The sequence below is a fragment of the Piliocolobus tephrosceles genome, chromosome 12 (assembly GCF_002776525.5).
Source record: "Piliocolobus tephrosceles isolate RC106 chromosome 12, ASM277652v3, whole genome shotgun sequence".
Classification (NCBI taxonomy): Eukaryota; Metazoa; Chordata; class Mammalia; order Primates; family Cercopithecidae; genus Piliocolobus; species Piliocolobus tephrosceles.
This window is the reverse complement of record NC_045445.1, coordinates 45,434,469-45,461,159: the sequence shown is the minus strand read 5'-3', so window position 1 is coordinate 45,461,159 and position 26,691 is coordinate 45,434,469. Positions and strand designations below refer to the sequence as shown.

Sequence of the window (26,691 nt, the reverse complement as noted above, 5' to 3'; positions counted from 1 at the left end):
GATTATATTAAAGTTTAGCACCTTTTCATGTGTTTATTGGTCATTTGAATTTGCTTTTGTGAAATGCCTAATCAAGTACTTTGACCAATTTTATATTGGATTTTTTAAATTGATTTAGAGGAGTTCTTTATATATTCTGTGTATTAGTTCTTAGTTACCTACGTATTTTGTGAAAAGAAATCTTTACCTATTGTGGCTTGCCATTTTTACTCTGTATGGTGTCTTCAATGAGCAGAAAACAACTTTCACATCATCAAAATTATCAATCTTTTCTCTCATGGTTAGTGCTTTTTGTGTCATGTTTAGGAAATCTTTTTTTTTTTTTTCCTGAGCCCATTTCAAGTTCATGTTTCCATTAATAAGAAGTAGATATACTTGAACTTTGCACGTGTAAAACCTAAATGTACCTATTAGCCAAAAGAAGTATTTTCCTTGTTTACTACAGTTTGATTTTTAATGCTCTTTTGGCCTACATTTTAAAAATACTTATATAGATAACACCCTGTTTTAGGGTTTTCTAAAATGGATGGACAGATGGGTATGATAGATAGATAGATAGATAGATAGATAGATAGATAGATAGATAGATAAGAGGTGATTTATTATGGGAATTGACTTACATGATTATGGAGGCTGGGAAGTCCCACATTAGGTCACCTGTAAGTTTAAGAACTAGGGAAGCCAGTAGCTTGGCTCAGTCCTAGTCTGAATGCCTGAGAACCTGAGTGGCTGCTAGTGCAAGTCCCAGAATCTGAAAGCCAGGGAACCCGGAGTTGTGATGTCCAAGGGTAGGAGAGGATGGGTGTACCAGTTTCAAAAGAGAGAGAGCAGTGAATTCACCTTTTTTTCTGCCTTTTTTGTTGTATCCGGTCCCTCAGCTGATTGGATGGTACCAACACACATTGGGTGAGGGTCGATCATCCTTATACATTTCACTGATTCAAATGTCAGTCTCTTTTGGAAACAGCCTCACAGACATACCTAGAAATAATGCTTTACCAGCTATGTCAGTATCTCTTAATCTAGCCATGTTGAAACTTAAAATTAACCATTATACATCTTGAATCATGGAAGTCCTTAAGACTGTCATATCCTTTCTTTTTGAAATTCTATCCTTCTGTTTTATATCTTTCTTGAATATATAGTGGAAGATTGTTTTTCTTGTGAATTTTTGTTAGTTTACATTTTCAAAACATTACTGATAATTTTTTTTGGTTTTTAATTAAAAAGAGACCTTTAGTTGAGTAAATACTTCTCATTTACCACTGATTTACTCTTGCTTTCAGGTCCTAAAGGGGATCCAGGTCAGACTATAACCCAGCCAGGGAAGCCTGGCTTGCCTGGTAACCCAGGCAGAGATGGTGAAGTAGGTCTTCCAGGTATGTGAGGAATTTATTTCAAAGTATCTTCAACACTGATGGCTTTTTTTTTTTTTTTTTTTTTTGATGGAGTTTTGCTCTGTCACCCATGCTGGAGTATAGTGGGGTGATCTTGGCTTGCTGCAGCAACCTCCAACTCCTGGGTTCAAGCAGTTCTCCCTGCCCCAGCCTCCCGAGTAGCTGGGATTACAGGCGCCCACCACCACACCCAGTTAATTTTTGCATTTTTAGTAGAGACAGAGTTTCTCCATGTTGGCCAGGCTGGTATCGAACTCTTGACCTCAGGTGACCCACCTGCCTCGACCTCCCAAAGTGCTGGGATTATAGGCGTGAGCCACTGCACCTAGCCCTGGCGGCTTCTTTCTTTGAACGTTTTCCTTTCCATAACTGCTCTTTCTCCATAGGTGACCCTGGACTCCCAGGGCAACCAGGCTTGCCAGGGATACCTGGTAGCAAAGGAGAACCAGGTATCCCTGGAATTGGGCTTCCTGGACCACCTGGTCCTAAAGGTATGTTGGAATGGGCAGCAGGCAGGGTAGCTTAGAAGATTAGCATGATGTTATTCTTTGATAAAATTCATTCAACAAATAAAATATATTAATTGTACCTTTTTTCTCTGTGCTATAAAGAATGTAAATAAAAAAATCTTAGTGTATTTTCATTGTAAGTTCATTCATTATCTTTATCTAAAACAGTACAGACAGGAAAATATCTACATTTTAGATATGCAAAAGTGATATATAAGCTTAGAAATTACAGGAATTGTCTTTTGTGTTCACCGTAGTATTCTCAGGGTTTAGAACAGTTCCTAACACATAGTGTACACTTGTTATTTATTGAGTTAATGGATTTTTTAAACAGAAAACAGACTTATTGCACATGTGTAGCCAAGTAATGTTTTATGCTAAATAATATTTTCTTGATTTATTGAAATTTTTTAGGGCTTATTCTTCAGTTCTGCTTTATTCCTCACAGAATTTATTCTCACAAATGGCAAGAGCACACAGTGGTCTGAGGACAGTTCTTAAATATATCTTTACTCATTTATACAAAATGCTTTCAAAAGTATCAGGTTTGATTTTATGTGTATATGTATCTATAATATCTGCAGTTAGTTTTAGTCCATTTCCAAAATTATATGGTAGGCCCTTTGTCATACTACATCCAGATATAAGCAGAAGAAAAGTTCTTGGGCATTTTTGTGTGGAATTCATTCCTTACAATTTAGTTCTATCTTATTATATAATAGCCCTCATTTTCTTCAGAAAAGCATATGTTCCACATACATTAGTGCTATGTGAAAATAAACAGAATGTAAGGTGATTGAGGGGATTGTAAGGCTTAATCTTAGGTAGTAGAATGTCATTGTGCTTTTAACATCTTACTGTTGTCACTAAGCATGATTAGAATGTGGCTTTGGGAATTTGAATATCTTTCTTAAAGTGTCTTTCCTTTGGTGGTTAAAAAATAACTTATCATTTTACAGGCTTTCCTGGAATTCCAGGACCTCCAGGAGCACCTGGGACACCTGGAAGAATTGGTCTAGAAGGCCCTCCTGGGCCACCTGGCTTTCCAGGACCAAAGGTCTGGCACATTTTTATTTAGTCCTTCTCATTTTCTTATCTTTCCCACCTTCCTTATTTCTAGCTCTCTATTTTGACTCAGATATCATCCCAAGTCCCAAGTCTTTACTAGAAATATATAGATAAAATAACTTATTATATTTCCATTTAAAAAAATATTTAACCCCAAATCATCTTTAATAGTCCAAGAGGTCACATTTGGAGAAAAAAAAAAAAACAACAAATTTCTGTACCTATTTTTGAGTGCCCAGTTCTTTGATTAGAGAATACAGGCATACCTTGGAGATATTGCAGGTTTAGTTCCAGACCACCACAATAAAGTGAATATCAAAATAAAGTGAATCGTACCTTTTTTTTTTTGTTTCTGAGTACATATAAAGGTTATGTTTACACTATACTGTAGTTTTTAAAGTGTGCAATAGCATTAGGTCTTAAAAAAATGCATACCTTAATTAAAAATACTTCATTGCTAAAAAATTTTAGCAATCATCTAAGCTTGCAGCAAGTCATAATCTTTATGCTGGGGGAGGGTTTTGACTCAGTATTGATGGCTGCCCACTGATCAGGGTGATGGTTGCTGAAGGCTGGGGTGGCTGTGGCAATTTTTTTTTCCATTAAAGTACAATCTATTTTGTTGAAAACAGACAATTAGTTTTTTTTTTTTTTTTTTTTGGCCTCCCATGCTGTTTTATTTTATTTTATTTTTTTAATTATACTTTAAGTTCTAGGGTACATGTGCACAATGTGCAGGTTTGTTACATATGTATACATGTGCCATGTTGGTGTGTTGCACCCATTAACTCATCATTTACATTAGGTATATCTCGTAATGCTATCCCTCCCCCCAACCCCCTCCTCACAATAGGCCCTGGTGTGTGATGTTCCCCTTCCTGTGTCCAAGTGATCTCATTGTTCAATTCCCACCTATGAGTGAGAACATGCGGTGTTTGGTTTTCTGTTCTTGTGATAGTTTGCTGAGAATGATGGTATCCAGCTGCATCCATGTCCCTACAAAGGACATGAACTCATCCTTTTTTATGGCTGCATAGTATTCCATGGTGTATATGTGCCACATTTTCTTAATACAGTCTATTGTTGATGGACATTTGGGTTGATTCCAAGTCTTTGCTATTGTGAGTAGTGCTGCAATAAACATACGTGTGCCTGTGTCTTTATAGCAGCATGATTTATAATCCCTTGGGTAGACCCAGTAATGGGATGGCTGGGTCAAATGGTATTTCTAGTTCTAGATCCTTGAGGAATCGTCACACTGTCTTCCCCAATGGTTGAACTAGTTTACAGTCCCACCAACAGTGTAAAAGTGTTCCTATTTCTCCACATTCTCTCCAAGGCTGTGGCAATTTTTAAAAATAAGACAGCAATGAAGTTTGCCACATCATTTGACTCTTCCTTTCAGAAAAGATTTCTCTGCAGCATACGGTGCTGTTTGATAGTATTTTACCCACAGTAGAACCTCTTTCAAAATTGGAATCAGTCTTGCCAAACCCTGCTGCTGCTTTATCAACTAAGTTTATATAATATTCCAAGTCCTTTAGTGTCATTTCAACACTGTTCCCAGCATCTTCCCCAGGGGTAGATTCCATCTCTAGAAATCACTTTTGCTCATAAGAGGCAACTGCTCATCTGTTCTACTTTTATTATAAGATTGCAGCAATTCATTCATATCTTCAGGCTCTACTTCTAATTCTTGTTCTCTTGCTACTTCCACCACATTTGCAGTTACTTCCTCCATTGAAGTCTTGAAACCCTCAAAGTCATCTGTGAGAGTTAGAATTAACTTCTTCCAAACTCCTGTTAATATTGATGTTTTGACCACTTCTTATGAATCCTGAATATTCTTCATGACATCTAGAATGAAATCCTTTTCAGAAGATTTTCAATTTGTTTTGCCAGATCCACAAGAAGAATCACTATTTATGACAGCTATACATTACACAATGTATTTCTTAAATAATAAGACTTGAAAATTAAAATTACTCTTTGATCCATGGGCTGCAGAATGGATATGGTGTTAGCAGGCATGAAAAGAACATTAATCTCTTTGCACATCACCATCAGAGCTCTTGGGTGATTAGGTGCATTGTAAATGAGCAGTAAAATTTTGAAAGGAATCTTTTCTTCTGAGGAGTAGGTCTCAATAGTGGGCTTAAAATATCCAGTACACTATGCTGTGAATACATCTGCTGTCATCCAGGCTTTATTGTTCCACTTATAGAGCACAGGCAGAGTAGATATACCATAATTCGTAGGGCCCTAGAATTTTTAGAATGGTACATGAGCATTGGTTTCAACTTAAAGTCACCAGCTGCATTAGTCCCTAAAAATAGAGTCAGCCTGTCCTTTGAAGCTTTGAAACCAGTAATTTACTTATCTTCTCTAGCTATGAAAGTCCTATGAGCATTTTATTCCAATAGAAGGCTGTTTTATCAACATGGAAAATCTGTTGTTTAGTGTAGTCACTTTCATCAATGATCTTAGCTAGATCTTCTGGATAACTTGCTGTAGCTTCTATGTCAACACTTGCTGCTTCACCTTACACTTTTATGATGTGGAGACAGCTTCTACCCTTAAACCTCACAAACCAACTTCTGCTAGCTTCCAACTGTTCTTCTGCAGCTTCTTCACCCCTAGTCTTCAGATAATTGAAGTTGGGGCCTTGCTCTGGATTAGGTTTTTGCTTAAGGGAATGTTATGGCTGGTTTGATCTTCTGTCCAGATCACTCAAACTTTCTCCATATCAGCAATAGGGCTGTTTTACTTTCTTCTCATTCGTGTGTTCACTGGAGTAGCATTTTTAATTTCCTTAAAGAACTTTTCCTTCACATTCACAACTTGGCTAACTGTTTAGTGCAAGAGACCTAGCCTTCAACCTACCTTAGCTTTTGATATGCCTTCCTCACTAAGCTTAATTATTTCCAGCTTTTTATTTAAAGTGAGAGATGTGTGACTTTCTTTCAGTTGAACACTTAGAGGCCATTGTTGTGTTATTAATTGGCTTAATTTCAATATTGTTATATCTCAAGGAATAGAAAGACCTGTGGAGAGGGAGAGAGATGCGGGGGAAATGTCTGATCAGTGTAGCAGTCAGATATTTACAACATTTTTTTATTAAGTTCACCATCTTATACAGGCACAGTTTATGGTATCCTAAAACAATTATAATGGTAACATCAGTGATCACATATCACCATAACAGATATAATAACAATTTAAAAGTTTGTAATATTGTGACAGTTACCAAAATGTGACACAGAGACAAAAAGTGAGCACATACTATTGGAAAAATTGCACTCATAGACCTGCTCAATGTAGGGTTGCCACATACCTTCAATTTGTAAAAAATGCAATGTCTGTGCAGCACAACAAAATGACACAGAAGGTATGCCTGTACGATGGTCAGCTCCCTCTGTGCATCTCTATAGAGTCATCATCCCATGTCACCTCTGTTCATGCCTGTGTGATGACTGGTTGAAATGGTGTTGAATATCATTTCCAGACCTTCCTATACTGTTGCCCTCTGTCTCAATTCCATTACAGATAGATAATGCAAATCACTACAATTGACTTAGTAATACTAATAATAAATAATACTGTGTTTGAGTTACTTTTCTTTCCTTTTATTATTTCTTATCTAATGTTAAGCTTTCCTCAGTCAACCTTCAGCAAACTGCTGTGGTATGTAATTATCATGACTATTCCTATATAGTTTATCTGTGCGTAATTGATTTAAACCTCCTGTGTTTTGTAATTATTACTTATTTTTCATGGGAAAAACAGTTAACCATGACACCAGTTCTCCTGAGAAAACCACTTCTCTATTGGTTGGTTCTTTTTATTATGAACATTTTCAAATGAAAATAAAAGTAAAATGAATAATACAAAGAGCTTTCATATATCCATCACCCAGATTCAAAATTATTATGATTTTATAACATTTGCTTCATCTATTCGTTTTTACTTTGCTCAAATATTTTAGCCAAATCTCAACACAGTATTATTTCACTTATAAATGCATCAGCATTCATCTCTAAATAAATTGACATTTTATACAAAAACCACAATGTTGTTATTGTACTTAGTAAAATTAAAAATAATTGTTTCGTATTATCTAATACTCAGCCTATAATCATATTTCCCTATAAGGATAGTCTGTTCTTTAATCTCATGCTCTCTCAGTTTTTTTTTTATCCTGAAACCAGTCCAAATCATCTAATTTGTTTTACTAAACCCTGTTTCCCATCCTTCCATATGTTTTCTCCAACATACCAATTACTTTTGATTTAATTATCTTCTCCTCTCCCCCCATGGAAAGAAAAGTACTGTCTTGTATTTTTGGCATTGAATTCTCTGTGGTAAACAATAAGGACCAGAAAAGTCACGGGAGTTTTTGTTGTGTTTTGTCATCTATATGCTCAAGGGTGAACCAGGATTTGCATTACCTGGGCCACCTGGGCCACCAGGACTTCCAGGTTTCAAAGGAACACTTGGTCCAAAAGGTGATCGTGGTTTCCCAGGACCTCCAGGTCCTCCAGGACGCACTGGCGTAGATGGGCTCCCTGGACCAAAAGGTATGGAGGCTGTCATTACATCTCAATTTGCTTTTAACTTTTATAGAAATTGACACCTTTGGGAAAGTTTATGGGTGATAAGCCCAATTAACTGGAAACCCCATGCTACCATTCTGTTACTGCTACACATTTTTTTCAATCCTTCATTGATTATTTTTGTCTTTTATTTTATTGAATAGATAATAAAATCATGGCCGGGCGCGGTGGCTCACCCTTGTAATCCCAGCACTTTGGGAGGCCAAGATGGGTGGATCACCTGAGGTCTGGAGTTCAAGACCATCCTGGCCAACATGGCGAAACCCCATCTCTACCAAAAATACAAAAATTAGCTGGGCATGGTGGCACATGTCTCTAATCCCAGCTACTTGGGAGGCTGAGGCAGGAGAATCACTTGAACTTGGGAGGCAAAGGTTGCAGTGAGCCACTCCAGCCTGGGCAACAGAGTGAGACTTCGTCTCAAAAAAAAAAAAAAAAAAAATACAATTATATATGTTATAAAGTAACACTGAAAAGTCTTCCTTCCAACCCATCTTCATCCACTTTGTTCCTTTCCATCCTCTTATATAACTATTTTTTATTTTCCTTTCTTCCCCCCGCCCCCATCCCGAGACGGAGTCTTGCTCTGTCTCCCAGGCTGGAGTGCAGTGGTGCGATCTTGGCTCACTGCAACCTCCGCCTCCCAGGTTCAAGCAACTCTCCTACCTCAGTCTCCTGAGTAGCTAGGATTACAGATGCATGCCACCAGGCCTGGCTAATTTTTGTATTTTTAGTAGAGATGGGGTTTCACCATGTTGGCAAGGCTGGTCTTGAACTCCTGACCTCGTGATCCACCTGCCTCCGCCTCCCAAAGTGCTGGGATCCTTCCTGTGTTTCTTACATAAATACTAGCCAATAATTTTTTTTTATTTTCTCTGTTCTTAAAGGAGAAAGTATTATCTTTTGGCTTGATTTGCACTTTACTTATTTTCCTTTAATTTGTATCCTGGAGATCACTCCATATCAATAGACAGAGATCTTGACTTTTTGAAAATAGGTACATAGTGTTAAATTGCATGGATATACCATAGTTCATCCCAGTTGCTAGTTGCTAAACTGGATTTTTGCCAATCATTTATTACAAATAATGTCATAGTGAATAATCTTCCAGGCATATTATTTCAGATGTGTTCAGGTATAATAGTAAAATAAAGTGATAAAAAAGGATTTTCTGAATTAAAGGGTAAATGCATCTCTGAATATTGTCAGATTCCTCTCAATTTGCACCATTTTACACTCCCACCTACAATGTATGAGTGTATTTCCCCATAGCCTTGATAAGTGAGTATGCTGACAAACTTGGATTTTTGCTAACCTGATGAAGTAAGTAGGTTTCTAAGTATATTTTTAAACATTTTATTGCGAAAAAGTTTTAAGTACTGCGAAAAATAATAGTACAATTAACAGCTGTATATCTACCACCCAGATTCTACAATGAACCTTTTATCTCCCTGCCAACATTTTATTTTTAAAAATTTCAAAAATAACAAAGTAGACAGAACTTTATTGGGACTACTATATATCCATCACTGATATTTTACCATCAACATTTTACTGTGTGTGCTGTGTCACATATCTGTCCATCCCTATCTCCATCCATTCATCTATTTTTGATGCATTTCAAAGTAAATTACAACAGCTATATACTTCTCTCTAAATACTTCAGCATGCATAACATAACTAACATTCCATAGCTGTATATTACTTTTCTTTTGATATATAATTCACGTTAAATGAGATGCACAGATCTTAAGGGTACATTTACTGGATTTTGACAAATGCATACACTTGTATAACACAAATTCTTATCAAGATGTTGTTTTAGAAATTTTCCTTATGCCCCTTTCCAGTCACTCCCTTTCCCATCATCCACAGTGGCAACTATACTGTTGATTTTTTCATCGTAAGTTAGTTTGCCTGTTCTAGAACTCCTTATAAATGGAATCATATGGTATGTACTTTCTAAGGCTTCGTTCGCTCAGCATGTTTTTGAGATCCATCCATGTTGTCATGTTTATCAGTAGTTCTTTTCTTTCAATGAAATCATTGAGTATTTTGTTATGTGACTGTATCATGGATACCTGGGTTGTGTCAAGTTTTTGGCTCCTACAAGTGAAGCTGTTAAAGACATTTTTTTACAATTCTTTTTTATGGATATGTGATTTCATTTTGCTTCAATAAACAACTACGAGCAGATTTGTTGGATCATAAGTGGATGCTTAGTTGTATTAGAAACTACTAGACCTTTTTCCAAAATGGTGATACCATTTTAAATTTACACCAGAGTGGTTTAAAAATTTCCATTGTTCCACATTTTCTCAAATTTTGGAATGTTGGTAGGTGTGTGGTAGCATCATATTGTGATTTTAATTTACATTTCCCTGATGACTAATGATGTCAAGTTCTTATGTACTTGTGAGCTACTTACATGTTCAGATATTTGTCCATTTTGGAAAATGGTTTGTTTCTCACTTTATTATTAAGTTGTAAGTGTTATTTATGTATCCTGCATACTGGCACTTTCCTAGATATATGTTTATGAGCATTTTAGCTCTGGCTGGCTGACCTGTTCATTTCCTTAGTGTATTTTGATGAATAAAAGTTTTAATTTTATTGAAGTTTCATTTATCAATTTTTTCTTATATGATTATAATTTTCTGTGTCTTGTCTAAGAAACATTTGCCTGCCCCAAAGTTGCCAAGGTATTCTATGTTTTATTTTATAAGCTTTATTGTTTTAGTTTCTATGTTTAAAACTATTACACATGTCAAATAATTTTTGTTCAGCATCATTTGTTTAAAACCCCCTCTCTATTGGATTACTTTGGGATCTGTATCAGATCAAATAATAATATATGTGTTGGTCTATTTCTGTGCTGTCAATCCTGTTTTATTTATTTATTTTGCTATCCTTAAGCCAGTACCACACTGTTTATATTATTGTAGCTTTATAGTAAGACTTGAAGTCAGGTAATGTAACCCACCAACTTTGTTCTTAAAAAAAAAAAACCACACATTTCTTTGGCTATATTAGATCCTTTGCCTTTACTCTCAGAGTGGTTTAAATTTGCATGTATCTTACTGTGAGTGAGACTTGCCATCCTTTTATGTGTTAAGAGCCATAGATTTTTTTCTTGTTAACTGCCAATATCCTTTACCCACTTCTCTGTTGTTTCTTCTACTCCCTTGATTTTGAGTTATCTAATAATGAGAAGGAATAGAACTAGTAAAGCTGACTTGGATTTTTTTTTCCTTTCTGATTTGCAAGAAACCCGATTTCCCTGGTCAATGTTTTGGCTCCTAGTGAATAATCTGAACAGGGCCATGCTTCTGGAACATGTTGGATTGATTTCTATTAAAGCAGTAAGACAGCCCAATCCAATTTTAACCAGGCTAGATTGTATTCTGCCAGCAAAAGCCCCAGACTAGCCCAATACAAACTCTTCTTAGATAAGCTCTTAAAAAAATACCTTTCTGTTTTTGACTAAACAATTCAGGTCAGCTGTAAACTGTAACACTCAAAGTTACAAGTTGTGTTTCCCACCAGTTATCTCCCATGGCTGTAGACCTGTAACAACAAAAATTGCAGATAAAGATATTCGAAATGATATGTGGCAAACAGTCTTCCTGTGGAAGTTACCCACTCACTATATTTTGTCTATATATGTTCTTGAGACACAGTGGTAGTGGTAGTGAAGAAATGCATTGAAGGTTATTTAAACATGAATTTAACAGGTATTTGCCTAATCTTTGGAAGGAAATTAAGATATGGCATTCCCATATCCTCACAGGAGTAATTCTCAGTTATTAAAACCTGAGTACAGTTCTTTAGAGGCTAGAAGAATAAGTGTTTGGGATATTCTGCCATGTAACTCCTTCATTCTTCAGATATTTATTATGTTCTATGCCAGGTAATACCTGAATCACTAGAAACTGAAATGCATAGTTTCTGATCTTGAAGATCTCAGGGATTGCTTTCTACTGTGAGAAAATCTAGGTGGCATCACCATGAAAGTGATTATCTCAATGGGAACTTCTATGAATATGTGTCACTAATATTTTGGATCAGTAGACTACACTCAAAACTCAGCAAGCAGATCACAATAAAAGTTCACCTACCAAACACACACCAATGACTGGGTATTAAAACTCAGTTACTAAACTGTAGGAAAGGTTGATGCAACACTTTCAAAACAATGTAGTGACCAATAATAAATTAATAAGGCTAATACTCATCATGATATATCTATACGAGGAAGAAAATGTGCTTAAGGTTGAACATTGGAATCACATTATGCAAAAGAAAAAAAGATGATTTTGGAAGCATTCAGTTTACCTCATATATTACTTTTGTTCAGGGCCTTACCTAAGGTGCCTGGAGAGGTTTTATATAGATGGTGACAGTTGAATTTAGTCTTAAGGGAAAGGTGTTCCAGGCAGCAGGAATAACATCCAAAGGTATTATTGTGACAAATATTGTGTACTTGGAAATGTGGAAAGAAATACAGAAGTATATAATTTATGATAACAACAAATCTTTATAAGTAAATATGACAAATACTGCATGCCTATAAATTTGACAACTTAGATTAAATAGACTAATTTCCTGAAAGATATAAATTGTTAAAGCTCACTAAAGAAGAAATAGGTAATCCAGGAATCTATTTTATAAAAAATTGAGTTGTAGTTGAAAACCCACCAACAAAGAAAACTACAAATCCAGATGGCATCATTGGTAAATTCTAACAAACATTTAAAGAAGCAATAACACCAATTCTACACAATCTCTTCCCAAAAACCGAAGTGGAGGGATCACTTTCCAACCATTACATGAGGCCAGCATTATTTTGATATCAAAGCCAGGGAAAGACATATGAGAAAAGAAAGCTGGGCTGGGTGCCCTGGCTCGCATCTGTAATCCCAGCGCTTTGGGAGGCCGAGGCGGGCGGATCACGAAGTCAGGATATCGAGACCATCCTGGCTAACACAGTGAAATCCCGTCTCTACTAAAAATACAAAAAATTAGCCGGGGTCGTGGCGGGTGCCTACAGTTACTCAGGAAGCTGAGGCAGGAGAATGGCGTGAACCTGGGAGGCGGAGCTTGCAGTGAGCCCAGATTGCGCCACCGCACTCCAGCCTGGGCCACAGAGCGAGACTCCGTCTCAAAAAAAAAAAAAAAAGAACGAAAACTGTAGACCAATATCTCTCATAAACATAGACGTAAAAATCAAGTAAGGCTTATCCTTAGAATACAGGCTGGTTCGACATCTTGAAAATCAATGTAATTTGCTATATCAACAGAGTAAAGAAAAAAAACTATATTACAATCTCAATAAATCCTGAAAATTATTTGATAAGTTTCAATATTCATTCCTGGAAAAATAGTCTCAGAAAATTAGGAATAAAAGGGAACTTCCTTAGCATGATAAAGACATTTGCAAAATCTTGATCCATTATGTTTAGTGGCATACAGGTTGGAAAGCAAGAAAAAAACTCTCTATATTCATAGATGACATGATTTTATACTTAGAAAATCCTAATAAATCTACAAAAATTACTAAAACTAAAAGGTGAATTTAGTAGGATCATAGGGCCAAGCAAATATATAAAAAATAAATTATGTTTTTATATACTATCAATGAACAACTAGAAATAAAAATCAAACAAAAACAGTATAATTTACAATAGCATCAAATGACATGAAGTGCTTAGGTATGTATAGGTCTAACAAAAATGTGCAGGCTTTGTATGTGGAAAATTATAAAACAGTGTTGACAGAAATCAGATACCTAAATAAATGGAATGGTATATTGTGTTCATGGATAATGTTAAGATATCAGTTTTCTCCAAATCAATCCATAGATTGAAAATATTCTCAAGGAGAACACACATTTTTCTTCTAAAATTTATATGGAAAAACAAATGACCTAGAATAGCCAAAAAAATTTTGAGAAAGAAGTACAAAGTTGGACAATTTATAGTACCTGATGTTACGACTTAAAATAAAGCTACAATAGTTAAAATAGTGTGATATATGTGAAATATAGAAAAATAGATCATTGTAACATAATAGTCTAGAAATACACCCACATATTTAATTTTTGACAAAGTTGCTAAGGCAATTTCAACAGAAAGGTAAGTCTTTTCAACAAATGCTGATAAAACATAAAGCAATTGGACATCCATATGCAAAAAAAAAAAAAAAAAAACCAACATAACAAACATCTACCTGCACTTCGTACCTTGCACAAAATTTAGCTCCCCATGGATCACAGACCTAAATGCAAAACCTAACATTATCAAACTTCTAGAACAGAAGCAGGCAAACTTTTTCTGCAAAGAGCTAGAGAGTAAATATTTTAGTCTTTATGGGCTACATTTATGGTCTCTGTCACATATTATTTTTTTAACAACCCTCTAAAAGTGTAAAAACCATTCTTAGCATGTCAGCAGCACAAAAAGAGGCCTATAGGTCATATTTAGCCCATGGGAAGTACTTTGTCATCCCTTGTTTTAGATGAAAAAACATAAGAGAAAACTCTGTGATCAGATGTTAGGCAAAAACTTGTTAGAATACCAAAAAGACAGTTCATGAAAGAAAAATGGGATATATTGGACTTTATTAAAATTAACTGTATTTTCATATCATATATCTGACAAAGGACTTATAACCAGATTATATAATGAACTCTCAAAACTCAATAAGGAAACACACAGCCGAATTTTAAAATATAGTTGGAAAAATGAGCAAACAATTTGAGTAGATACCTCACCAAAGAAGACACCCGAATGGCAAATAAGCACATGTAAAGATGCTGAGTATAATTTATCATCTGGGAAATGCAGGTTAAAACCACATTGAGATACCACTTCATAAATATTAGAATTGGCCTTTTTTCAAAAAGGATAACTGACAAAAAGTGCTGCTAAGGATGCAAAGTAACTCGAACTCTCATACATTGCTAGTTAATAAGCAAAATGGTGCAGCCACTTTGAAAAACAGTTTGACAATTTCTTATATAGTTAAACATTGTCTTTGCACATGACACAACAATTTTACTCCCATAAAAAATGTGAAGCTTCACGTAGAAACCTGTAGAACAGCGTTAACAGCAGCTTAGTGCATAATCACCAATAATTGTAAACATCCCAAATGTGCCTCAAATGGCAAAAAGATTAACAAAATGTGCATATTCATCTGATAGACTAATACCCAGCAGCAAAAAGCAACTACCGATACACATAGTAACATGGGTGAATCTCAAATGCATTGTATTAATTGAAAGAAGACGTATTCAAAAGGCTACATACTATATGATTGCATTTGTATGACACTCTGAGAAAGAAAAGTCTGTGAGACATAAAATAGATCAGTGGTTGCCAGGTAATTGGGATGTGGGGATGAGCTGACCACAGCACACAGGGGCTTTTTTGGGTTTACGAAAATGTTCTATGTCTTGATTTTAGTGGTGGTTATATGACTATATACCTTTGTGAAAACTCATCAAAGTGTACACTAAAAAGGTGGAATTTTAGTACATGTAAAAATTGTTTAAAGTGAGAGTGGCAGAGGGACAGTCAGAAGATGGAGAGATGAACAGTGAAGTTTCTAATGTCAAAGAGATGTTTTACTAATGATGGGAGAAGCTTGAATATGTTTATAAGCCATGGCCCTGAGTTAGTAAAAAGGAAAATATTGAAGGTTATCTATCTTAAAATATAGGTAACTTGAAAATATATTTTAAACTTATGAATATATAACTGTCCACAATGAGTTACAAGTAGAAGGAATATGTGGTTTGTAATCTTTTGTACTTTTTTGTGAAGTTGATTTAAGTATTGAAGTAGTGATCAGCATATGTTAAAATATAAGGTTGCAACTATTAATGAATTCCCTGTCCTCTGCTCTGGATACTTATGTGTACTTATCTTGCTGAATGAATGCCCAGTTTTTCAAGATTCTTGCTTAATATGATATGGTTCCCAAGGACTAGTGACTCAGGTGTTGCTTGTAATATTTAAACTGTATTTGTTTCTTAAAGGTGATGTTGGACCAAATGGACAACCTGGACCAATGGGACCTCCTGGGCTGCCAGGAATAGGTGTTCAGGGACCACCAGGACCACCAGGGACTCCTGGACCAATAGGTCAACCTGGTAAGATTAGAGTAAATGTGCATTTTGTAGCACTCATAATATATACATTGGTTAGCTCACCAATAAAGTGAAACCTACAAGACGGTCTTACAGAAACAACGCTTAAGAAGCAATGTATCTACGTGTATGATTTTATAAAAGTGGAAAAGTACAGGACACAGCATAAAAGCTACTTTAATCCCTGATGTTTGCCCTCTGAGTTCATCTAAAATTGATGATTTCCAATAATGCAATTGCAATGTGTTATTATTGATATGTAATTGTTGAGCTAGACATAGTCTTGGAAGCAGAGGCCTAGAAACTTCTTGTGCTGATCATTTCAGATCTGACTAGCTGTGCAGCATTAATAGACCCTTGTGGAGCCTCTTAACATTTCTTAGCACATGAAAACTAGAGTTAGGGTTCAGCAAAACTTTCTGTAAAAATATATTTTAGGCGTTCTCATTTTATTTTTTTTTCAATAAGTGAGTTGAGATTTTTTCCCTTTTTGCCCCCAAAATAACAGTCATTTTGCAATTCATCAGCACTCCAAATCTTTACTTTTAATATTTTATATTGGATACTCAAAAAGGTCTTTTGTCAACACGTAACCTAATGGGTTTGCCTCTATAGATAGGAAATCATATGGTTCCTCTAAGTTTGTGTGAAAGCATATTGAGTTTCTGGATTCTGAGCTGTCTGGTGATGTGAATTCTCATTATCTTAATCTACGTAGGTACAGTAAAGGCCACCTTGGGGCCATCATTATGTTATTGCAAAGCACCATAATAATTTATGAAATTAAAACAAATATGAAATATTTAATTGTTCCTTAATTCACATGAATACATCTGAAGGCTTAAATACAGAGTTCAGATGTGCATACACTTATTTGAAGCAATGGCTATATATTTCCTGACCTTAAATGACAGTAGATATTTTGTTATTATTCTAAAAATTTAGAAACTCGGGTTAGCAATATAAAAAGCCTATAAATGTTATTTTCATTTATGTACTATTTTACAGTTGATTATATGACACATTATACCCTTTTATGTTCCCTGACATGTCACTACTGATTTAAAACTAAGAAAACTTAGAGTGTTGCTTTGAACCAGGCTGTTACAAAATAGCTGCTTTATCAGTTATGGAAAAAACATTCTGTCCAACTAGCATAGCAGAGGGATCTTCAGGAAAAAGCACTTATTTTTAGGTTTGGCTACTAAAGGTTTGACCAGCTGTTTTTTGTTTGTTTGTTTGTTTTCTTTTGAGACAGAGTATCACTCTTGTTGCCCAGGCTGGAGTACAATGGTGCCATCTCAGCTCACTGCAACCTCCACCTTCCGGGCTCAAATGATTCTCCTGCCTCAGCCTCCCAAGTAGTCAGGATTACATGCATGCACCACCACGCCCAACTAATTTTTGTATTTTTAGTAGAGACAGGGTTTCACCATGTTGACTAGGCTGGTCTCGAACACCTGATCTCGGGTGATTCGCCTATCTCCGCCTCCCAAAGTGCTGGAATTACAAGTGTGAGCCACTGCGCCCAGCCCCTGCTGTTTCACAGAGGTGGATAAAATGAATTTATCACTCCTAATATGGTGTTTTGTCATTTGTTTCAGTTCCAAAAAGTTCATGAGCCTTTAGAAGCATTTTGAATTCTTAAGTCACAGCTGAGTGAGAATAAAAAGAGGAACACCATTAATATGAATCTAAACAAAATACAAATATGTTAACATGTGTCACACTTTTTCAGATTTACCAGATACTCTGTATTGTTTTATTAATCTAATGTTCTCTCTCTCTTTCTCCCTCTGTTATATCATATATCTGACAAAGGATTTATAACCAGATATAAATATAATATATAGATAAATATAATATAGATATAAATATGAATGTAGATATAAATATAATATAGATATAGATATATTGATTTATAAAGTATAAATAGGATGGGCAGGAAGAAAAGTAATAATGCTGAATTTAACTTCATCTATTTGTAAATATATGTATAGCCATAGAAGTGAAGATATTAATATGGTTCAACAAATAAATGAAATTAACAGGAACTAGCATGAAAATTTATTGAATTCCCTCTTAATATAGAAATGCTCGCCGGGCACGGTGGCTCAAGCCTGTAATCCCAGCACTTTGGGAGGCCAAGACGGGCGGATCACGAGGTCAGGAGATCGAGACCATCCTGGCTAACACGGTGAAACCCCGTCTCTACTAAAAAAATACAAAAAACTAGCCGGGCGAGGTGGCGGGCGCCTCTAGTCCCAGCTACTCGGGAGGCTGAGGCAGGAGAATGGCGTGAACCCGGGAGGCGGAGCTTGCAGTGAGCTGAGATCCGGCCACTGCACTCCAGCCTGGACGACAGAGCCAGACTCCGTCTCAAAAAAAAAAAAAAAAAAAAAAAAAAATGCTCTCAAATCACAGTACTTTTCATTTTACTATGAGATGGACCACATTTCATATTTATACAAGGCACATATACTCACTTTTTAAGTAAATTTTACTTATATCACCAAAGTAGAATATTATCTTAGTTCATTTAAAAAAAATCCTGATTTATGTCCATAAATCTCAATAATAAGGTAATCAGAAAGATTATTACTTATATCTTGACAAACCTACTTATGTTTCATAGCTGAAACTCTAACTATCAATGTTTTTGTAATAAGCTTATTTAATATACTTGTATTTCATTTTGCAGTAGGAAAAATGCAAAATATTATATATTGTTATCTCTCTATTGTAGAATGTTTGCATTATGCTTTTCAGGCTTTCCTTTGGACTCCAGTTTTCTATTATTTAATTAAGCTTTTACTATTTGCCTTTCTCTTTTCCAAACCAGGCTATACAATTTAACACGTTTTTAAGTTAAGGTCCCCTTGAATATCAATTTTGCATTCCATAGCAGGGAAATAAAAGAAAAATTGCCAAAGGACTAGAAACAAAATATTTTTCATCTCATGACCTACTAACCCAGGCAGAAATGGAGGTTGTTGATTCTTGTTATTTTCTTTGGCCATTACCTACACAATTACTGTCTTACTGAATTTTTTTAGAGATCGGTTAAATATACTCTATTTCATGTTCACAGATCATATCATAACCAGAATCAAATGTGTTATAGTGCCTGTCCAGTCTCAGGACAAAGCGTATGGCTAAATCAGCTAAGGAGGAAAAAAAAATTCATCACCACTAATGTGAATCAAAACAACAACAGCAAAACCCTAGGAATTGTTTATGAATTATTCATGTCATTTTCATAGATGATGGAGAAAATGGTTTTCTAACACTTTAAGAGACTACAAAACCCTTGGGTAGGGGGAGGGCAGGTGTATGTGTATGTAAGGAAAGTTCTCACGCATAATATGTGTTTTTGAAATTTTCCTTTTTTAGTAAACTGGTTCCATTTGGCTGCCAATAAATTTAGAACATCAGTATATCCCTATATCACATCTGTAGACATATCCATATAATTCTTGTTATTGTGGGGAAATTTAGCAGAACTTTGGGATTTATATTGACTTCTTCATCCTGGGTCTTACCAGGATGTGTATTCCTGACAGTATTCGTGGAAAAATTCATGCTATGGAAGGAAGTATAGGATAATGTCTGCTATTACTACTACTAATAATAACGATGAAGAAAGAAATCCTTGCCTAGTGCATGCAAGCTGGTTTTCCATAATCATATGCTAGTAATTATTGATTTATCTATACCCAACCTGTTGTAGTATAAAATTAAATTAATTTTTAAATTTGAACTAAACTTTAGGAGCTTAAATTCCAAAATGATTATTTAAATCATTAAGTCAGAGATAAACAATTGAAAAGCTGACCTTTACCAAAAGGTAATACTTTTGTGAATGTAAATATTTTATTGGCATTATTGGCAAATAGATTTCATTTATAGAATATGCTATATGAACATCTAAGCAAATGCCTAAAATAAGTTTTTTCAATCATTTCTAATATATGATAACAGTGAATCAATGTCTAATAACTTCTGTTTGTAGAGTTTTATGTTCTAATCTTTAAATGCTTAGTTGTTGTTTTTCCCCTAACCTAACGAATCTTTTTGCAACTTACTTCTGCTTGGGGGCTCAACTTGCTGCTGAACTGTAATTCCCTGCCTCTTGAACATCAGGTCTACCAGGTACTGTAGTTCTTCCTCGAAAGCCATATCTTAAAGTAAAGCTTTAAACATGGAAAACAAACATTTGTCCAGATTTAAGTCTTTGGTTTATTTTCGTTATTTTATGGAACTGCCCTCTCGGAGCATGTTTCAAAAGATAAATTATTTATATTGAAAACCCAACTATTAAAAATCTTTGTGAGCTATAATATAACAATAGATAATGATCCATATAAAGCTATAATCGTGTTCACTGTTAGGCATCATATCATCTTTCACAAATATGATATCAAATCTCTCATTTTTATAGTCTTGTGCTATAAAATGGCAGCATTGGAACCATCGCTACTTTGCCAACTGAGTGTAATTCTCTAATCTTCAAAGTGGATTTTGTCAGTTTAGGGCCATGCTGAAATATGACATAAAACAGATCTTAAAACCCTAGCATCTTACTCTCTACAAAAATAATCACCAGTGAGTCTTCAACAATAAATTTAGGTCTTATTGTTGAAAGGACACTTGGAATGATCATCTGGCTCAACCCCTAGTTTCCAATTGGTTATGGCATAATCCCCATTTAGCAGATGAGGATCAATGTTAAGTGACTCACGTAAGTCGCACAGCTGGTAGGCTTTGGAGTGTGAACTTAATTCTTTTCCCATAAACACATTCTTTTTTAACCACCTTCCTGGGGGAGAATCAGCCTTACAGAAACTTACTAAGGTTAAATATATTTTGCTGTGTGATTTTTTTTTCTGTGAAGTCTTGGTTGGAGAAACAAAAGATGACAAAAAATACTAATAGTAATGTATTATTAATGTATTTTTAAAACGATGTGCAAAACAAAGGTAAAATATGATTTAAAGGTTCAATTTAAGTGACTTATTCAGTAATCAATAATTTTGGGAGCTCATAGAAATATGTACTAATAATTTATAATACATTAGAGCAATGCAAATTTAAGTGTGGTCAATAGACCAGTGTCGTCAAATAACTGTTATCAGTCTGTAATAGGATTAATATAAACGTTGAGAACAAGCATTTAGAAATTTTTATAGCAATTTGATAGTGTAATTGTATCTGTTGAATATAATAACCAAAAAGGTAGGCTTTTATTTTGCATCTTTGGCTTTTTATTTCAGTTTTAGTAATTTTTATTGTATTTTATAAAAATATTAGTCCGTGATTAACTAGCAATTAAGAAAAGATTGGCCTTTCGCCAGAAATAATTTGAGAAGCACTGTCTTAGAGCAATCTGCTTGAAAATCCTAAAGCTTGATTGTTCAGTTATTTTGTGTGCATGATGTCCAAAGTATCTCTAACTCACTCTTAGGTCTGTTATACACAGGGTTCTATCACTTGTTTACTAGAAATATAACCAGATACATCTTTTAAAACTACTTCAGTACTGATTAATATTGATATTGTATTAACTAGGTTTACATGGAATACCAGGAGAGAAGGGGGATCCAGGACCTCCTGGACTTGATGTTCCAGGACCCCCAGGTGAAAGAGGCAGTCCAGGGATCCCTGGAGCACCTGGTTCTATAGGACCTCCAGGATCACCAGGGCTTCCAGGAAAAGCAGGTGCCTCTGGATTTCCAGGTAATTTGTTTAAAGTTTTCTCTGATTTGGATTAAGGAAATTAAAACTAATACGACTCTGGCAGATAATTCCCATGTTACACTTTTCTAGATTGATGTGATCCCTTAAGGAAGAGTATTAAATATCTATGACTGCAGGAAGCTCACTTTGCTATTTTCACTGCACATTTTCCTCTGTGAGAGTTCCAGTTATATATTACTGTATAACAAACAACCCCAAAAGTTAATGGTTTTAACCAACCTTTTAATTTTGCTGAAGATTTTGCAGCTCTAGAATTAAGGGATGACTTGATTGGGTCATTTATCTCTAACCCACATGGCCCCAGCTGGAGAGTTTGGGGCTGAAAGGTCTACTTCTAAGATGGCACTTCTCTGACATCTGGGTGTTCATTTGCTCACATGTCATCTCATCATCCATGGTACCTCTTCACATGGCTTAGGCTCCTCACATTATGGTAGTATGAGGCTGGTTGCTCCCTTTCCATGGCAACTGGCTTCCAACAGAGAGAATCCCACAAGAGAAAAGTGAGTGTTTCAGAAACTACAGGTAGAAGTGGCAATATTTCTTTTCTTTCGCTCTCTCTCTTTCTCCCATTCTTTCTTTCTTTTTCTCCTTCTTTCTTTCCTTTCTTTCTTTCTTTCTTTCTTCCTTCCTTCTTTCCTTCCTTCTTTCTTTCTCTCTCTCTCTTTCTTTCTTTCTTTCTTTCTTTCTTTCTTTCTTTCTTTCTTTCTTTCTTTCTTTCTTTCTTTCTTTCTTTCTTTCTTTCCTTTTCTCTTTTCTTTCTTTCCTCTCTTTCTCTTCTTCCTTCCTTCCTTCTTTCTTTTTTTTTTTGTTTTTGAGACAGGGTCTCACTCTGTCACCCAGACTGGAGTGCAGTGGGACATGATCACAGCTCACTGCAGCCTCAAACCCCTGGGCTCAAGCCATCTTCTTGCCTCAGTAGGAAGTAGTCCCAAGTAGCTGGGACTACAGGCACATACCACCACACCCAGCTATTTTTTTTTATTTTATTTTTTTCTTTGTAATGATGGAGTCTCATTATGTTGCCCAGGCTGCCCTCAAACTCCTGGTCTCGAGCAATCCTCCGAACTCAACCTCCCAAAGTGCTAGGATTATAGGCATGAGCCACCGTGACTGGCCTGCAAGACTTCTTTTCATCTAGGCTTGGGAGTCACACAATGTCATTTAGAAAAGTGTGAGGTACAGAATCAACCCTAGTTCCAAGTGAGGGGTTTATACTAGATTGCATATACTGGGACATATGGTTCACTGGGGGGCCATCTTTAGAGATTAGCTACCAGAGTGAGTCTCCTTATTCATGAGTATCAGCAGTAGTAGGCATGAAGGTCAAAAAGTCTAAAACTTAACAGTGCCTTATCTCTAACCCTCAACAGTTTTCTAGTTGACATCTTAAAACTTACTTTTTATGTTCCCTACGTCAAAGAAAGGCAAACATTACTTATTGATATTCTTCAAAGGTACCAAAGGTGAAATGGGTATGATGGGACCTCCAGGCCCACCAGGACCTTTGGGAATTCCTGGCAGGAGTGGTGTACCTGGTCTTAAAGGTAATAATCAGGGTTTGCTGCCAGACATATGCGAGAGGGAAAATTAAACATAGCTTTATGTCAGTACAGAATATTTTTGTTGACTATTTTAAAATGATTAGTGCTTACTTGTATTTCTATGTAACATGGCATTTAAATAGGTCTTATTTTCAATTTGGTTGCATGCTTAGTTTGGATACCATGATACATGGTAAATGCTTAGCTCAAAATAACAAAATATAAGGATTAAGCATTAATCTTTTTGTTTGTTTGTTTGTTTGAGATGGAGTCTTGCTCTGTCGCCCAGGCTAGAGTGCAATGGTGTGATCTCAGCTCACTCCAAATTCCGCTTCCCAGGTTCACACTATTCTCCTGCCTCAGCCTGCCCAGTAGCTGGGACTACAGGTGCCTGCCACCACGCCCGGCTAATTTTTTTTTTTTTGTATTTTTAATAGAGACGGGTTTTCACCATGTTAGCAAGGATGGTCTCGATCTCCTGACCTCGTGATCCGCCCTCCTTGGCCTCCCAAAGTGCTGGCATTACAGGCATGAGCCACCGTGCCCGGCCAGATTAAGCATTAATTTTTTATATTCAGCCTCTGTTGTTGTCAAGGAGTTCCAGAAAGAGAGATTGTTATCTGAGTGTAAAAATGTGTATGCACTCAAGTAATTCATAGAGTACATCCAAGGTGCATAAATGTTTTGAGTGGGCAGTGGCCTACTCAACTGTGAAACAGATGAATATTCTGTATATGCATTAATCTTGGATGGATAAAATGGATATATTGTGTTTTCACACACATTGATTTTAGGTGATGATGGCTTGCAGGGTCAGCCAGGACTTCCTGGCCCTGCAGGAGAAAAAGGTAGTAAAGGAGAGCCTGGCCTTCCAGGCCCTCCTGGACCAATGGATCCAAATCTTCTGGGCTCAAAAGGAGAGAAGGGGGAGCCTGGCTTACCAGGTGAGTGAATGAATTTATTTATGAATATTTTTCCTGGTATATCTGAAGTTTAGTTTTTAAATAGCGTGAAAAGTGACTTATAATACAGAATTCACCAACAAAGGCAATTAAATGCATCAAATTTTGGTAATAAATATTAATTTTCACTTCATTGATATTGTTTCACCAATCAACTTTTGTTTGATTATTTTCTGTGTAGTTTCCCTATCACGAGTTTTACCTAACCACTAGTGAGGTTTTAAAATAGACTTAGGAAGTCAACTATTAGCTTTCTAAAAAGTGGTACAGGAAAAGGATATATAGCCACAATCACTTGAAAAACAAATTTCAACATGGCACAGGTATGCATATGTAGCAAACCTGCACGTTATGCACATGTACCCTAGAACTTAAAGTATAATAAAAAATAAATAAATAAATAAATAAATAAATAAAAAGAAAAACAAATTTCAGTGTTTAGGAAATTTGCTAGTCCTTTCATTTTTTTCTTCTAAAAACCAGATGAGGATGAATGGTACATTGTTGTACCGCAGTATTTTGATATCCGTATCATACTTGGCTTTCAAATACAGTTCACTGTTATTCTATGTTGGCAGAATAAACAAGTATTGGACTATGAACAGCCAAGCTCAGCCCTGGGGGAAGTCAGTGAAAGTAGATCTAGGGAACAATTGTGTCCATATAGTTACTTTATTAGAAACAAATACAGCATAAAATATAATGTGGGGCTTTCAATTTTTGTTTTAAAAAAAACCTTTTCCTTTTTATAGAAGTCGTAAAATACGGATAAGCATAAATCATTATATAAAGCACTTAGCACCCAATCTATATAGAATAGCCTTTCAAGCAATATGGAATGTTAAAACTAGCTATATCTGTGTATCTGCAGCTTATAGTAAAGTTTGTGGCTCTTTTTATGTTCTATCCATCAATATTGTCAGTTCATGTGTATGTGTATGTGAGTGTACGCAGATGTTATCAGTTTCCCTATGAGCAGGATTTGTTGGGATTTTTCCTCAAAAAAGAATTAAAAATATTAATGCAGTGTTGTATGTAGTCAAGAAAGAGGCAGGGTCACCTAATTTTTTGTGGATGTTAAAATGAAATGACTTTCTTAGCTTACCCCTTGCAAGGCTTCTTTTCTGTTTCAATTATGCTTCCTGTATAATAGGGGCAGTAAACTATACTTGACCTCTACTATAGGCTTATTAAATATAGTCGGAATCTAAGAGATAACCTAGAGATTATCTGTCCTTATTCCTTATTTCTTCATTTCCATTGTGAGAAAATAAGGCCCAACCTGTTATTGGGTGGGGGGAAGGGGGAGGGATAGCATTAGGAGATATACCTAATGTAAATGATGAGTTAATGGGTGCAGCACACCAACATGGCACATGTATACATATGTAACAAACCTGCATGTTGTGCACATGTACCCTAGAACTTAAAGTATAATAAAAAAAAAAAAAAAGAAAAGAAAATGAGGCCCAAAATAGGAAAGTGATTTCACTACTGAGTACTCTGAATTTCTTGATGGTAGGTAACTAAGAAGTGAAGGATTTTAGTGTGAGTCCAGTGCTGACAGCCCATACTATATCATAATATCACCAGTTCCTCTAATTTACTTATAGTTTAACACTTGAGCAGCTTGCTTGGCCAAAGTTATTTCATGGATGAATAACATCATCCTAACTTGCCTCTTCTACTCATTCTTGGAAGGTATACCTGGAGTTTCAGGGCCAAAAGGTTATCAGGGCTTGCCTGGAGACCCAGGGCAACCTGGACTGAGTGGACAACCTGGATTACCAGGACCACCAGGTAAGTGTGATAGGCCATTTGTAGCAATTGCTTAGCTGACACTGAATTCTGGATAAATAATTGTGTGTTTGTCATGTTTGAAGACGCTGTGGATTTGCTCATGGTAATAAGCTTGGGTAGCTACTGAAATATGGAGCTCACTTTTGGCAAAAATATTGCCCTTTGGCTCTAGTTTCAGCAGTCAAGATTTATAGGATATTTTGCCTTGATTATTCAGTTTCTTCTTTTTGTTGCAGCAGGGTATACACAGAATCAGAAGTGTGATCCAAATAAGGTGTTGTGTTTTGTTACATACATTGCGGAATATATAAATGAGACAATTATCTCATGAAGGCCTGAAGAATTCATCTTGCCCTGCTTTTTTTTCTTTTTGCCTTTAGACAAGTCAGTCATTAAACCATGTAAAAGAGATGGCTATTGATTCTATTTTTTCGAATTTCTAAGCATGAAAATTTCACAAATTCTCTTGGTAGTGAGTTACAGCATTATTCCTAATAAAACTCTTTCTTGTTTCTTCTTCAGCCACTTTCTTTTAGTTTGTTTCCTAAGGAAATAAAGAGCAGCTGGTCCCCATTCTTACAAAGTCCCTTAAGTTCAGTTATTTGCTCTAGACTCCACACCACATGGCCTTGGTATGGTTGGAAAGAAAAACTCCCTTCCTATCTCTCCCTCACATCTTCTGCATTCTCTTTACCAAGTTGGAAGTCATTGTAAAGGAAAAAAATAAAATAAAGAAGGTTTAAGACAATACTGTGGTCCTAGGAAAAAACCTAGATGACATCACAGAGCTCAAGCACTTATGTGCTAGGAAAAATGAACAAACAGAGCAGCCATGCCTGTTCAGGGTCACTACCCAGTATCTGTCCACCATCTCTAATCTCTCCCTGGC

General features: G+C 35.8%; 1 protein-coding gene across 2 annotated transcripts in view; it reads left to right on the top strand.

Annotated features, from left to right (window-relative positions):
* Positions 1 to 26,691, top strand: part of COL4A5 (collagen type IV alpha 5 chain) — a 274,761-nt gene that overhangs the window by 174,421 nt on the left and 73,649 nt on the right. For both annotated transcript variants that reach the window (XM_023203109.2, XM_023203108.2), the window contains exons 26-34: positions 1,287 to 1,379; positions 1,784 to 1,888; positions 2,866 to 2,963; positions 7,401 to 7,551; positions 15,629 to 15,742; positions 21,308 to 21,475; positions 22,954 to 23,043; positions 23,835 to 23,984; positions 25,704 to 25,802. In XM_023203109.2, coding sequence (XP_023058877.1) covers positions 1,287 to 1,379; positions 1,784 to 1,888; positions 2,866 to 2,963; positions 7,401 to 7,551; positions 15,629 to 15,742; positions 21,308 to 21,475; positions 22,954 to 23,043; positions 23,835 to 23,984; positions 25,704 to 25,802 — 1,068 coding nt within the window. The remainder of the gene's footprint in view (positions 1 to 1,286; positions 1,380 to 1,783; positions 1,889 to 2,865; positions 2,964 to 7,400; positions 7,552 to 15,628; positions 15,743 to 21,307; positions 21,476 to 22,953; positions 23,044 to 23,834; positions 23,985 to 25,703; positions 25,803 to 26,691) is intronic.